The sequence below is a fragment of the Phasianus colchicus genome, chromosome 21 (assembly GCF_987193195.1).
Source record: "Phasianus colchicus chromosome 21, bPhaCol1.hap1.1, whole genome shotgun sequence".
Lineage (NCBI taxonomy): Eukaryota > Metazoa > Chordata > Aves > Galliformes > Phasianidae > Phasianus > Phasianus colchicus.
In genome coordinates this window covers 8614032-8628322 of record NC_143456.1, presented here as the reverse complement: position 1 = coordinate 8628322, position 14291 = coordinate 8614032, and the positions used below count along the sequence as shown (strand labels likewise).

The following is a 14291-nucleotide window of genomic DNA, read 5'->3' as shown; positions in this document are numbered from 1 at the left end:
ACCAGTCATTCACCACCTACCTTCAACATTTCTGTTTTGTTATCGTTTATAAAGCTGAGAGGGTGTTTGCATCTACATAATGATGAGGATTTATAGTTTTCAAGTTGTTAAAATATCATAATGACATGAAAATATATTTTTCTAATGGCATTACCATTACAGAAAAATAATTTGGCTTTTGAGATCTACTGAAAGAAAGAAACTTGAGTTGGAACGTATTGATGAAAACTCAGAGGTTAAAGTGAAAAGGTGGGAAACTGAAAGGTTCCGTAGTTACAATAATTTCAGTGTAGACTTGCTGACATCCCTGCACTTATTTCAGAAATACGCAGAAACCAATGTGATGCAGTAGTAGTCCTTGGCTTTTGTTTTTCGCAGGACTAAGTTGAACCACATGAGTAATCATGTTTTGCAGGGTCTGCTCTCTCTGACTACAAAACACCACTCTGGAACGGAAAATGTTTTGTCACTGAAGCCAACACTTGAAAGATGTACATTTTAAAGATACAAACTAAATAGAATGTAGTTGAGAGCATTTCCTCCGGCGCTGTGTATAACCGTGTTTGGTTGAGCAGAGCTCCGTGGGGCTCAGAGCGTCCCAAACTCAGCAGAGATTTTGTTATTTGTTGTTGATCCCAGGTTCACTTCTGCTGAAAGGCTCAAAGCAATGGTTGAAGTCCATTATGTCTCTGGTTTGTATTTTAGGATAAGATTTACCCCTACTTTGTTTTGTTTTTTCCTTTTTATATTATCTCAGTAACCTCGGGTTGTGTTGTGTGAATATTTAGAATATCAGGAACATTAGAATAGCATAGAAAGATTATTTTCAAGAGTTTCTATGAGGAAGCGAATGTGAGTGAATCCTGTTGGTACTCATAGTTGGCTTTGTACTGATTGAGGGGCAACATCGTCCTTCTCATCTCTTAAATCTTGTTTAATCATCTCTTAAATCTTGTTCAATATTAAAAACAAACACTTATTGTTTGAAGCACAGCTCAGTAAGAAGCCCGTGATGAGTGCACGCATTGCAGTATCACTGCTGCAGTGGTGCCCGTGTGTGAATGCTTGGAAGCTGAGAACTAATAATAGTTTTCAACACACAGTTTGTCCCAGAACTGATTGAAAGGACTGCCTGTGTGACAGATGACTATTCAAAGTGAGAGAAAGCTATTCTGAATTTTTATGAGTGGCTAATAAGCAGTACGTTAATATCAATCAAAAATTCTGATACTGTGGTCAGGAACTTTTTGGAACACAGATTTTGGATGCGGTAATCTGTAATTGCAGATGTAACAGTTGGATATTAAGTGCTTTGTGGTAGTTCAATATCAGAGTTACTGACTATAAATTGCAATTGCTCTTTGGGGACGTTCCACCTTCTGGTGTAAGCAGAAGAGCTTCAGGGCCGCTCTGAGTCCATGAATGTTCATTTGAATATTACAGTCAGTGTAACACAGTTCCTTTTGAAAGGTTGTTTTCATGCTGTTATTTTATTTCTTATTTTTTCTGCAAATGAAACACGTGACCACAGGTTTGCTGTGTCTGTGACCTGTGGCACATACATATCTGCACACAATCTTAGGATTTAAGAACTTAAAAACAAATAGGAATGTGACGGTGTAATCAGAGATGGATATATTATGGAATAAGAATTGATGAAAGAAAACATAAAGGAGGGAAAGATAGGAAGAGAAGGAAGCAATGACATAGAATATAAAAGAAAGAGAGAGAAAGCAAATTGCAAAGATGGAAAAAAGAATAGGATGCGGATAAGAAGGAATCCTGTGTGAACTTCTCAATCAGTGTTCCTGTTAAGGACCAAATGAGATCCAGGTTTGGTGGGCAGTGCTCTGAAAACAGCTTTGAATTCATACAAATCTGGAAGGAGCCAAAGAAGAAAATAAAAATGCGAAGTCGCGTTTCAGTAGAACACAACGACAAGCCACTCTATGTGCTACTTGCACATTGTTAAGTATCATAGGAGAATTTTTCTTACTCTTTTTATTTGGTGCAATTACTGATTTGTTTTAACATATAGCACGAGTGTACACATTCTTTCCCTTTCCTCCTATCCTCTGCATGCTGTTCCCTCTTACCTGTTGCTCACATGTCTATTGCAGTGGTTTCAATGCCATTCTCACTGTGCTGGGTTGTAGCTGAGCAGCAGTCAGTGTGAGTGTCAGCTGGATGTGGATCTTCTGCAAATGCTGGGAAATACCAGCCATACCAGCCACCTTGAGTGGCTGCCCCAGACTCTGTGTTTTCATTCCCAAAGGACTTCTAAATGTCTGCATTCCCTTTGGAATTTGTTTCTATTGAATGCAAATGTTCAATATTGGGTCTTTGAAACAGTCTAACCAATTCTGCATTATGAGCAGTGCTGTTCTTCAAGTTAATGAGTTCAGTGATCGAGGGGAATTTGGAACCTATTATCCAGAAACACTGAACATCTGTAAGTCCTGCCAGATCACAGGGGGACTGCAGATATTCAGCACCTCTGAATTTGTACCTGAGAATGGCTGTTAGGCAAAGGACATCATCATTTTTTGAGAATCAATTTTCCTAATTTTTTTTTATTTTTTTTTTAATTTAAGCAAAACCAAACCGGCTCCACAAATTTCACCCAGTAAGTCTGTGGGAGGAGAGTTTTGTGTCGCTGCAGTCTTTGGATCATCGAGATCGTGGTTTGCAAACAATGCTGGGCTGAAAAGAGAAAAAGGTAGGGAAACTTTCTGGAAATTAACTGTGCTTTTTATGATGTTCTTTTTGTCTCCCCAGCCCCTGCAGTTCTTTTAGTTGACGTATTTGACCACAAGTTTATTAAGCCAAGCGACTTCCAAGAATAGTCTACGATTTCTGTAAATATTTTTTCTGTTTCTGTTTTGCTATTGCAGTAAGATTTTCTTTCTTCTCGCAAACAGATCAATCAAAACAGTTTGTAGTGGAGTCACTGTATATCATCAGCTGCTATGGGAGCCTCGTGGAGCACGTGCTGGAACCACGGCCGCTCAGCACTGCTCCCAAGATCAGTGATGACACCCCTCTGGAAATGATGACGTGCCCGAGAGCCAGCTGGACTTTGGTTAGGTAGCTCATTTCTTTTTCTTTCTCTCCTCCTTTTTGTCCAGTAAATAAATATGAACTTCTTTTTTTTGAAAGGAATGAATGAGCTACATCATGATTTTTGCCGTTATTTTTATCTGTTACAGACTTTCCATTGAAAGAGGACTCAATAGCAAATTCAAGCCTAAATTTTCATGTAGTTCTGTTAGTGCTTATAGACATGGAGCTATGTGAACACGTATAAGATCAATAGAGATCTTTATCAGTTGGTGATTTTAAATGATCAGTTTGTAATTTAGTTTTTTATATATTTTATATTTATAAATACAGAATTCTGCCATGAGAGATGAGTGAGGTTTTCAAGATGAAGCATTGCAGAGTTAGGCGAGTTATCCTGTAAGTAGCTGAAGGTAGCATTTCTTGAGGTAGCTGAAGAAATTATTCCTGACATGTGGAGGAAAGTAAACAAAAATTGATGAGAAACTGTTGTCAGTGCTTTTGACGTTTTAAAATATTTTCTTATCGATTTTTCTTGGCTCCTATATTCCTTAGTGCTGCTTATTGCTGGACTGGATTGATCAATACTTGATTTACCAAGCTATTTAGGAATGGCCCACCCTAATTAAAATTACAACACAGACTTCTAGACCATTATTGTTGAAATGAGTAGGTTGTAATGGAATTGAAAATTCTAATTGGATCAATAGTCCATAACTTTACACAGCTTTATTTTCACAGTTTGTAAATGCTCAATGACTTTACAGTATTGAAGCAATGCTAGTTAACAGAACACAAAAGTTCCCCAGGTTCTGTAGTATGTTTATATTAAATAATGTTGCCGTGGTCCTAAATGTATTTACCAGCCTAATCTAAACTGCCTTCGTCATTTTGGTGCGCAGAATTTGCTGCAGCTGACAAACAAGTATTGTCTTCACAATCTGCACAATTTGGCCATGCTGCACAGCTGCCTGTGGTGTATTTCAGTGTTTGAACAAGCTAATTTAAGTAATTACAAACATTTTGTGAGCTTGTATAGATAATTACATGTGATGACAGAAATGCTGATTTACATTCTCTGTATTAGGCTTAAATATTAATAGTCTTGTGTTTTACCTCAGAACTCCTCAGTGGAATGAGCTCCAACCACCATTTAATGCAAACCATCCACTGCTGCTGGCTGCCGATGCAGTACAGTACTACCAGTATCTTCTTGCTGGCTGTAAGTAGCTGACAACTTTTTGTCTTATGTGCAAGCTGTAAGCTGAGCATGACTTTCTGAAAGGGATTTTCAAGCTGTATTCTTCAAACAAAATGACAGCAGTTGGCCAAAAGATTTACTAAAAATTCATTATGAATGAAATAGGAGGGGCAGGGTTTTTGTGTGAGATATCATTGAAATGTAATGAAGATTTAGAGACAATTTACCATAAGGGATGAAGTTTTAGAAATGTAACAGTGTGCCAGTAATAATATAACTAGAGGAAGGTAAAATGTTTCCATGCATTTCCATTATAATGTATAAATATATATGTATATTTATAATGTGTATCAGAAATAATGCTCAGATGTTCTTTTTTCTTTTTATTTTTTATATATATATTCCAAAATATGTACGTTGTGTTAAATTGCAGCAAACTATAGGGAAAGGACCAGCATTGGGATGGTATACCTCCTGAGTACTACCTTACACTGAATAAGTGCATGTTACATTAAAAGTTGGGAATGGGGAGGCATACCCATGGGAGGTGTTTAGTAGTATCAAAATGAGCTCATCTATGCAGCAAGAAGTTGTGCTGGTTTCAGTATGTGTTCACCTTCAGAAAAGAGCTTCTTGGAACCAGCTGTGCTAGCAATGGCAGAAAAGTAGATGTAGATTCATTTCAATATGAGTCAAGCTCTTGAGGCCGTTATGTAGGCAAAAAGTGAGTGCTTGGCAGGCCTTGCAAGTGTGACCCATTAGGTACCCTAAAGACTTAAGGGTTTCTTCCCCTCACTTCTTCCTTTGCTTTCAGCCATTTCCTCTCATGAAACTTATATTCAGAAACAAACAAGTGCATATGCATTTTCTCACTTCCCTGGAAATCCTCATTGCTGGGCTGTTTCCAGCTGCTTCCCTCGAGATCCCTGGCACCACTTCCAGGGGTGGCTGCCCACCGTGCTGTGCTGCCCAGCCACGCATTACAGGGGGTGATACCCATTGTATGGCATATCCACAAGCATTTTATGTATATACCTGTATTTATAGATAATGCATGTATATTATACAGCTCTGGTATGTATCACTTATTTTTAATAGATGAGTACTTTTATTTATAAAAGTATTTATTTATTTTTTATTCTCACAATTCAGAGAAGACTATTAGTGATTGTCAAGTCTCTTTATTATCGAGGGTGTAGTCAAGACTGAAGTGATGTAACAGGCTGAATTCCACAACTCTTGGCATATGCAGAGGTACTCATGGGGAAATCAGAGCCTCTGTGCAGTTGTCAGTGCAGCTAATGCCAGCAAGTTACGTGACACAGGCATTCAAAATGCAGAAAGTGGACACCTGGGCCGAGAGGCAGGATGGCTGAAGGTGGCTGGTAAAAGCGACGTTGGCAGCAGACCAGTTCTGTTGCTTCTACCTGTCCATCTGTTATGTGCACTGAGAGCTCAAAATGTTGGGAAACCTGCAGGTTCTTCCTTTTTCCACGCTGCATAGGAAAGGGAAGAAAATTCACAATGTAGAAAATAAAAGACGGAGGTAACAGCACACAAAACTGAGTGAGCTGTGCTTTGTAGCCAGAATGTTTTCTGATATTTCTGTGTTATTTTACTTTCACATACAGGTATGTGGGCTCTGCTTTGAGAGGAAAGGTCATTGCAAGGATGCATGCTGGTTGTATAATATTTTATGATACAAATTTAAACATAGATCAGTATTTTCAAAAGAGAGTGAAAGGATATTGTCCATTGCTGTGTACGTTTATTGTTCTTTAGGGCTGTCAGGCCTCTTGCTTTGCAGAATTATCTAACCAGGCTAACAAACACAGTGTCTTCAGGGAAAACAGCAATACTAAGTCATCTTGAAGTGCTCTCCAAAGCCAGCTTTTATTCACAGATGCTAGCTCTGTTTGTGAGTCCTTGCAGCTTGTCTGTTCGGCCAACATTCCATTCCCCCCTTCTCCCCTCCCCAAATTCTCTGCTCTAGTTGTGGACATCTTTCTCTTCCATGCTGTCTTCAGCTATTTCTCCTGCCGGCTGTCAAGCCTATAAATTATTGCATGTAGTAGGCAGTTATTGCAGTACACGTCCAAAAGCACAGAATGCTGTCTGGGGAATTTTGGACATTCTGTACAAGTATTTGTAAACTTTTTCATTTCTGCTGAAATGTAAGTAATACATGGATACCAGCTGAACAAAAGCCTTTCAGAGAGCACTGATGCTCAGATGCACAGATACACTTATCCCTCCTCCCAAGGAAGGATGGGGTTCCCTCTGTATTTACTTCTCTGTATTTCATTAACAACTCAAGGACTGTCTATTTCAAATGTCTTCTGTACTGGAATCTTTTTAATGGGAGAGGAATGATACCTGGATTCCAGCAATATAATGAATTTCCATTATTTGAATAACAGCAAATAATTTTAAGTCCGATGAGTGTGGAATGTAGACAATACAGAATAATAAATACTACAGAAAAAAAAAAAAAAAAGGAGAACACAGTAAACATTAACAGAACTTTGTGTATATGTGATCTTCTGGAATTGTTGTATCTGAAGCTACTCAATGAAGTTTGTGAAGAAGTGGAGTCCAAACAGGATTTGCACACATCAATCCCAAGCACCTGTTAGTTTCCCCCCCTCAAATACAGGCTGAAACGAAGTTAGCTGGCTCTGCTTACCTGGAGCAGTGTAATGGGCTGACATTAGCTGCAGCCTGTGGTTTGATGGGCTATCACTTCCGTCAGTAAGTTTAATTGCCAGCAAATGGCTAAATAGGAGGCTTAGGGTGAATGTTACATCTGTCTGCCACGTTAGTGGTAAGAGGAATTCTGGCGCCGTTTCAGGGTCACTATTTGTATCTGTCTATCAGAGGTAGAATACAGCAGTTTCTCTCAGTTTCTGTATAGCATTTCTGCCAATTGTTTGGCTCCATTAAGTGTGCAGGGGAAATAAAAGCCTGAATGACCAAGTCACAAGGGGGTATGGATAGACCCTTTCTTTGTCCACACTCAGAACATTGCATTAGGTCTCATTATCCATTTATAATAAGTGACCTTTGCCCCCTGGGTCATTGAAAAATACTCAGTGTGCTTTTTAGCACAGAGTACCTCTGTCAGCAGACGGGCAGAACAATGAAACGTCTGGCAGGCTGCTTGGAGGGCTGTACTTTGCAGGTTTTCTTAACTATGCAGTTTGATGCCAAAACACAGAACCTAAATCTGTTTTAGTCTCCAAAAAGTATAAAATTCTTGTGATAAAGAGGTTTCAAAAATACTGCACGTAGGTACCTTTTATGCACGGTTCCACTTGTAATATTATTAAAGGATTTTAGAGTTATATTCAGAGCTGTTGAGGAAGGAACAAGGAACCATTGTTTGAAGAAATATTTTGTACAACAAGTGTCCAAGACCTTTATCCCAAGGGTATTTGTAAGTGGATTAGCACAGCTGTTTCATTGCTTTGAGGTCATCAGTGACATCTGCTGCAAAAACCTGGATCAGAGCATGCAGTTCTCATCTACCTGAGCACTTCAGTGCAGCCATGGCTGGCGTGGAGAGGTGAGAGAGTGGGTAGCGAGAGATGTGAGCCCTTCTGTAAGTTCGTAGCTTGAAAGTGAACTTGCATTTTAAGCTTCACAACCTGCCGGTCTGCAGGAAGCATCAGCATCCTGCTCCTATTTTTAGTTTTAGGCTTTTTGCAGTTGGTCTGAGTAAAAATAATAAGTCATGAGAACCTCCTTGGCTTCTTCTGGAGCATATTTCAGGCTTTTTTCATGTCTGAATTTATACAGACATGTGCACGATATGTAACAGAATTGCAGTGACTTTGAATTCCAGCAGAAAGTGTTACGTCCTCTTTTCATACTTCCCTTTTCCCTTCTTCCTTCCTACTCTCTTTTGAATTTCATCGCACTGAAGGTGTTGTGGACCATAGTTCAGATATCTGACACATGAATGATTAACATGTTAATGAAGCAAACCTTGAAATCAGAGCAAAAACTGAGCCCAAAAGATAATGAATAACATTAATTACGATTTCTGTCCTTTGGCTCTGGAAAGGGCACCGTCATGTTCCTGGCAAGAGTTTTGGCTCATCAGGACCAATTTTGTGGAGACAACCTGCAGTTGTCAGAAGCAGGCCAGTGACAAGAATTAATATATTAACTGGTATGCAGTACTCTTTGACAAATTGCTTACTAAATACATCAAAATTGATTGGACGTTCTGTGTTTAAATTGACAAATGACTGCATTAGGGGAAGGAGGGAAATCCATTAATTACAGCTGCCCTCAGCCGTAGGAAATGTAATCGTATAAATATAGATTTTGTTAAAACAAAAGTCTCTACTTTACTATAGTGTTGCTGGTAAGTGTACTTGCACCTCTTCGCTATTAAACTTCCAATAGGAGGTTTTGAAGACAGATCTTTGCAACTGGCTTTTAAAGAATCAAAGACCATTTCTGTTTGTTTTTTTTTTATCCCACTCTCAACCACTTCTGGAAATTGTGTTTCCAGAAAAATGGACGCCTCGCTGAGGCTTCTGCTGTCTCAATAGCTGTTTAATCTAAATGCTAGGTAATTCGTATTTCAATTTTAGAACTTGGGACAGGACTATGTATTTTTGTTCTTTGTTCCAGTTTTGGTCTCCAAGTAATATTTGCATGGCTGTTAGTTATTTCTGAGTAAGAATTTTCACTTGAGTTGGGCCTGAAGATATAAACAGTTTTATAGACTTCATTAAGGGATTCTTGAAAAGATTAGGGTCTATATTTATAGATGCCTTTGACTTTTGGCTGTTACTACAGATTTTCATTTCTGGACCAACTGTTGTACATATTTAGCATTTTACTGAAAATGGCTTTCATTAGAAGTCAGACTTAATAACTGCTTGTTGTCTTCAAAGGAAGGGGTTAAGCTCTCTTCACTGTTTGTTTGGGATAAATGATAACACGATTTATACCGATAGTCTGAACACTGACATCATGTTTGCACTTCCTGCTCCCTTGAATGAAAGCTACGCACCCTGAGCGAGACTTTTGTCTCTAGGCAACATTGTGGTTCTTTATTGCCTATTTTATATTCCTGCTATACATTCCATTGATGGAAATAAAAATTCCATACATACAACTAGTGAGTATAGTGCAGAAGAAAGCAGGACTCGCAATGAGAGCAGAGAGTGTTAAGTAACTGTGAATGTGTGCTATGAAGACAGAGCCCATGAGGAACAAGTCATGATGCACATAATCCCACCCAACCCGGAGCCATTTGAGTGCTCTGTGCAGGTACCAGGAGGATCTGGTCGTTCTGCTCCGCAAGGCTTCTCTGTGCGCAGCAGAGCACGTGGTGCGGTCTGGGAATAGGCTAATGAACTGGGGCTGATAATTATGTTCAGTGTTCTACTGTTTCTCAGCCTTCTATTTTTTTCTTGTACTCTTTTGCATGGATGGTTTTAATAGTGAATTTAAGATGAAAGAATACATATTTTGGTACGTACCACACACTGCATGTGTTGCTACAGCTCTATGTACCGCATGCTCTGTGGGCAAGAGCCGTATCTTGCTATGCGTATGTTCAATGTCTGTCACAATGCAGCTCAGTTTCAAATAATAAAACTGATCAAAACCAGAGCCTGTTCTGTAACAACAATTATGCTATCATACAGTTACGAGGTGTTCAAAGCCTTTTCGCTGTGTTTCTGAGACATCTCTGCATGCGGCGGTCAGAGGCAGTCGGGCTCAGAGCAGAGCTGGGTGAACAAAGCTCTCTGGCCATACTGGGGGTGGGCAAAGCCCACTTGAGTGTGAGCGCTGCAGAGGGTTGGGACAAGCAGTGGTTGGTGCATTAACATTCTGAACTGCCAAATTTCTATCCGCTGATCATACGAACGCTGCCTAAACTATGTACCTGTACACCAGGGATGATGGCCTTTCCACAAAATTGTGTCAATTGAGTGTTCTGGGCTTAAATCTGCAGCTGCAGCACCAGAGCAGTACACACAATTGAAGGAAAGGCAGAGGCAGAGATGGGCTTTGCAGAAGTAAGGACAGCCGGCAGGGAGTCAGCAGGGAAGGCTCCTCGTCTGCACTGAGCTGACGTGCAGGCAGCCATTTGGAAGCCTGAGTGATCATGGGCTCTGTTTGCTCTGAATGACTCCACCAGGAAGAGTACTGCAGTGACCCTGGGGTAGTTGTTACACTTAAAGATGGGAAACAGCGTTATGTTGTTTGGGTATTTTGTGTACAACCAGCACACGGCTGAGATTTCACGTACTTACTGCAGTACATATGTTTAACTTTATTATCCAGATGGGAAATTTATATATATATATATATATATATATATTATTTTCTGGATTCTCAGTTTGCCATTATTATTCCTTCTGCTTGAAATTACCTCTAGTTAGTGTATCCTTCTCATTAAGTTCTATTTTGTTATTGCCATGTAATAAATGAATTCAACATACTTCTAAAAGGAACTTCCTGGATCTGTACACCAGTAGTTTCAAAGGACTTGTTCAAATGTCCTTTAAAAATCCAGATCTTTGCAGAATGATTTTTAATTCCTTTGAATTTTGTAGATTATTTTTAATATAATTACAGGAAACCTTATTTCAGAATTTCAGAGAACTAATTCTTAATTCATTATTGTGACTGATGTATTGAAAACTGTAAAAATCTTAGTGTTTTATGGCTATCATTAAAAAAAAAAGAAAAAAAGACAAGTGAATCTATTTGTAAGAGCACATTTATCTTAGAGAGTTCTTGTACAGTTTAGCCTCAGTGTTTTCAAGAGTGTAGAAGCTAACAGCCCAAGGAGAGTATTGCAGTGGCAGCGCAGTGTTTCCTTAAACAGTCACAGCTAACAAGGGAACTTGTGCCTACCTCTCTGGTACTTCCTGCTCTTCCCACTGCATTTCAGTGACTTTATAAACATTTTAAGAACAGATTTTATTTTCATTATGTCTAATTTTTTAAAATTAGGATTTCTATTTTCGTGTTATCGGATTACTGAACAGGTATACCATCCCTTGTTTTCTTCCGTATTTGGGTTTTGCTGGCAGTAGTTGCCAACAGTGAAAACAGAATTTTCAGGTTTGCTTCTTACATTACAAGGCGTAACAGATTGCAAGCTAATCAGTGTCACCTTCCTGCTTCAAAAAAAGATGTTTCTAATGAAACTGCAGTTCATGGTGTTTCCTAAGGGGAAGCGAAGTTTCCCTAAAACTAACCTGTACTTCCTGCTCCCTACAGGAAACAGGATTAAGCGGTAAAGGGAAGCAAATTTAATTTCTGACTGAGCATTGGATTGATTAGGGTAAACAGGAACAGGGCAGATACCATTTCATGGGGAGCTGCATCACTGCATACGATGTGCTGAAGCCTGATATGTTCTTCAGCCGCAGTCGCTATTTGTGAAACAGTATTGGCAGGCAGATAAAAATGAACTCGGTAAGGTGTTTTGGGCTGCCAATCTGTGTTAATTTTTTGATGCATATGTATACCTGTGTAGGGCTTCGTCAGATTACCCAGGACTTGCCCATCTTGATCCGTGTTTTATATACTAAATGCTGGAAACAGCACTGTGTATAGGAATTAAAATACTTTCAGATGTGTACAAACAACAATAATGAACAAGGGCACATGCTGAAACAGTTCTTTACTATTCTTACATGGTCATCTGGAACTTCTTAGAGAGGAGTCCATCAACACGGAGGGGTCAGTTTTCAAAGCAGTGTACAGGGATTTAGCCGCGCGACTCCTATTGACGTTAATGGGAGTCAAACGGGTAAATCCCCACGCACCGCTTTGAAAATTTACTACTAAGCCTCTTGACTTCTCACTACATACTTTGATTGTAACAGTAATCCATGGTTAACATAATTTTCCCGACAATAATGTCAAACATACTTTTGAAGTCAGTGAATTATAGAAATAGTTACCTCTTCCATAATTCCTTAAAGATGGCCATCAGATGGATTTCACCACAGGTTCATGCAGTTGAAATTATTTTTTAGCTCGGGAAAGAATATATGTGTTATCCTTAGGTACAGAGCTGATAGTCTGCTTAGAGTCTCAGTATTTGAAGTGTTGAACGGCCTTAAGGTACTCCATCCTGAGTGTTGGGTTCTTGCTCTGCCCAGATTTAAATACTCATCGTACGTGACTGCTTTCCTATGGGAACACTGGGAGAGGAAGCTGGAACTTTAGCACAGAGAACATTTACCTGATTGCAGTGCAACCAAGAGTAACAGTGAAGCCTGAATAGCTGACCAGTACTGTTAGGGAAAACAAAATGTAGCTGTTGACTGTCAGACCAGTGTAAGGTAAGGAGCAAGTAAAGCAGTCAGCCAGGCTGGGGTAAATTGAAGGAGAATTCATATCCTGCTTAGAGTCCTGGCTATTCCTGTAAGATTAAAGTTCTGATACAGAGAAAGGATGGTCTATAAAGCACCTAGTAAACTGGAGTCAATATACAAATAATGAATAAATCTGTAAGTCAATTGGTGTTATGAAATAACTCTTGGGCTGGGTAAAATCCTGGTTTACGGATTTTTTAACGTGTAATTTTATGATGTTTGTGCATATAAGAATCTCAGAAACAGTCGTAACATGAGAAGAACTGAGTGGGAAGAAGCTTTGGGTAGAAGAGGGTATTTTAATTTGCGTGGAATGCTTCTGCAGAAGTTTACATGCTAAAAAGTGCATTAAAAACAGAACATCGATCACTGACGTACAGCCACAAGTAAAAGTACATAGAGTATACCTCTGAGCTCAAAACAGTTTGTTTTAAACGTGACTATACGAAGTCTGTTTGAAAGGAAGACTTGGTCTTTGCTTTACCATCCAAGATAGAGCAGAGGTAGAGCCAGCAGTCAGATTGGTGCTGGAAGGGAAAGCAGAGGAGTGTGCCTGCAGTGAGACTGGATCAGCAGTTGTTAGACTAGAAGTGCAAGGCACTCAGTGACGTGAGTCACCTGGCTGTGGGACACCACATCCCACTGGTGAGAGTGAGATCACATTGTCAGATGGAGAAAAGTGGGACCTGCTGGTTTTGGGGTGGCAGCATGCAGACCTGCTTCACATTCTGCTCGTCACACGTAGCATGGTGTCACCAGTGCAGCAGTAGTTGCAGCAGTATGAAGTTGATCATTCAGATCAACTGGCGTTTAAGAGTAGTCCTGAAGCTTGTTGTCAGGAATGTGATTACTGCAGGTCTCTCAACCACCTCTGATCATTTTAGTTATAACTTAGGAATCACAGAAAAAACATCAAAGTCAGATGTTAGCATGTGATTCATATGAAATCAGTGGTGTGTAATCTGGCGCTTGTATACCTGTTTCCCTTGGACATCACTACAGCCTGCATGTAGATGAAGGACAGACTTTGGATTTGATGAACTGGTTAAGAGCACACTGTGTCTGTGCCTACTAGATTTTACAATCTTATTTTGGACGATAAATTTTGTGTATTCAATTGAGAAAAAGCTTTCTGGGTGTCTGCACACGTGTATGGCAGGCAGCACAGAACAGTCTTTGTAGTCTGCAAATGCCTTTGTTTGCTCTTAATTTGGACAAATTTACATCCCTTAGAAAACAGCACATTGGGAATTTCATATATAACTCAATTAAATTGAATTGTCTAAAGCTTATTTATATAAATGAGAAAATTAAAACTTTTTGGTTCAGAAAGTACACAAAACTAAGTAAAACTGATGATTTATTGTTCACAAATCAAAACCATAAGTGTGCACACCAATTGAGCTGTAGTGTTTCTTTGTTCCAACACTTCTTTGCTGTTGAAAGATGTCAATTTATAATATTTGAATGAATAAAGATTTGTCTTTGGTCTAGGTATTTATCATATAATTATCCCATCTATGAACAAAAGCACCGTTTGTTAATTCCAGTATTTGCCAAGCGTATGTATTTCTCTAGGTCTTGCTCACGCACCAAAAATGCCTATGCAAGTTATTCCCAAGCTTAATATAAATTGTCTGTTTTCTAATTTATCACTAATGGTAAAG

The 14291-nt window shown here is 39.2% G+C and overlaps 1 protein-coding gene across 17 annotated transcripts in view; it reads left to right on the top strand.

Annotated features, from left to right (window-relative positions):
- Positions 1-14291, top strand: part of BCAS3 (BCAS3 microtubule associated cell migration factor) — a 304411-nt gene that overhangs the window by 118904 nt on the left and 171216 nt on the right. For all 17 annotated transcript variants that reach the window (XM_090122759.1, XM_090122758.1, XM_090122765.1 and 14 more), the window contains 3 exons: positions 2595-2719; positions 2922-3087; positions 4182-4282. In XM_090122759.1, coding sequence (XP_089978885.1) covers positions 2595-2719; positions 2922-3087; positions 4182-4282 — 392 coding nt within the window. The remainder of the gene's footprint in view (positions 1-2594; positions 2720-2921; positions 3088-4181; positions 4283-14291) is intronic.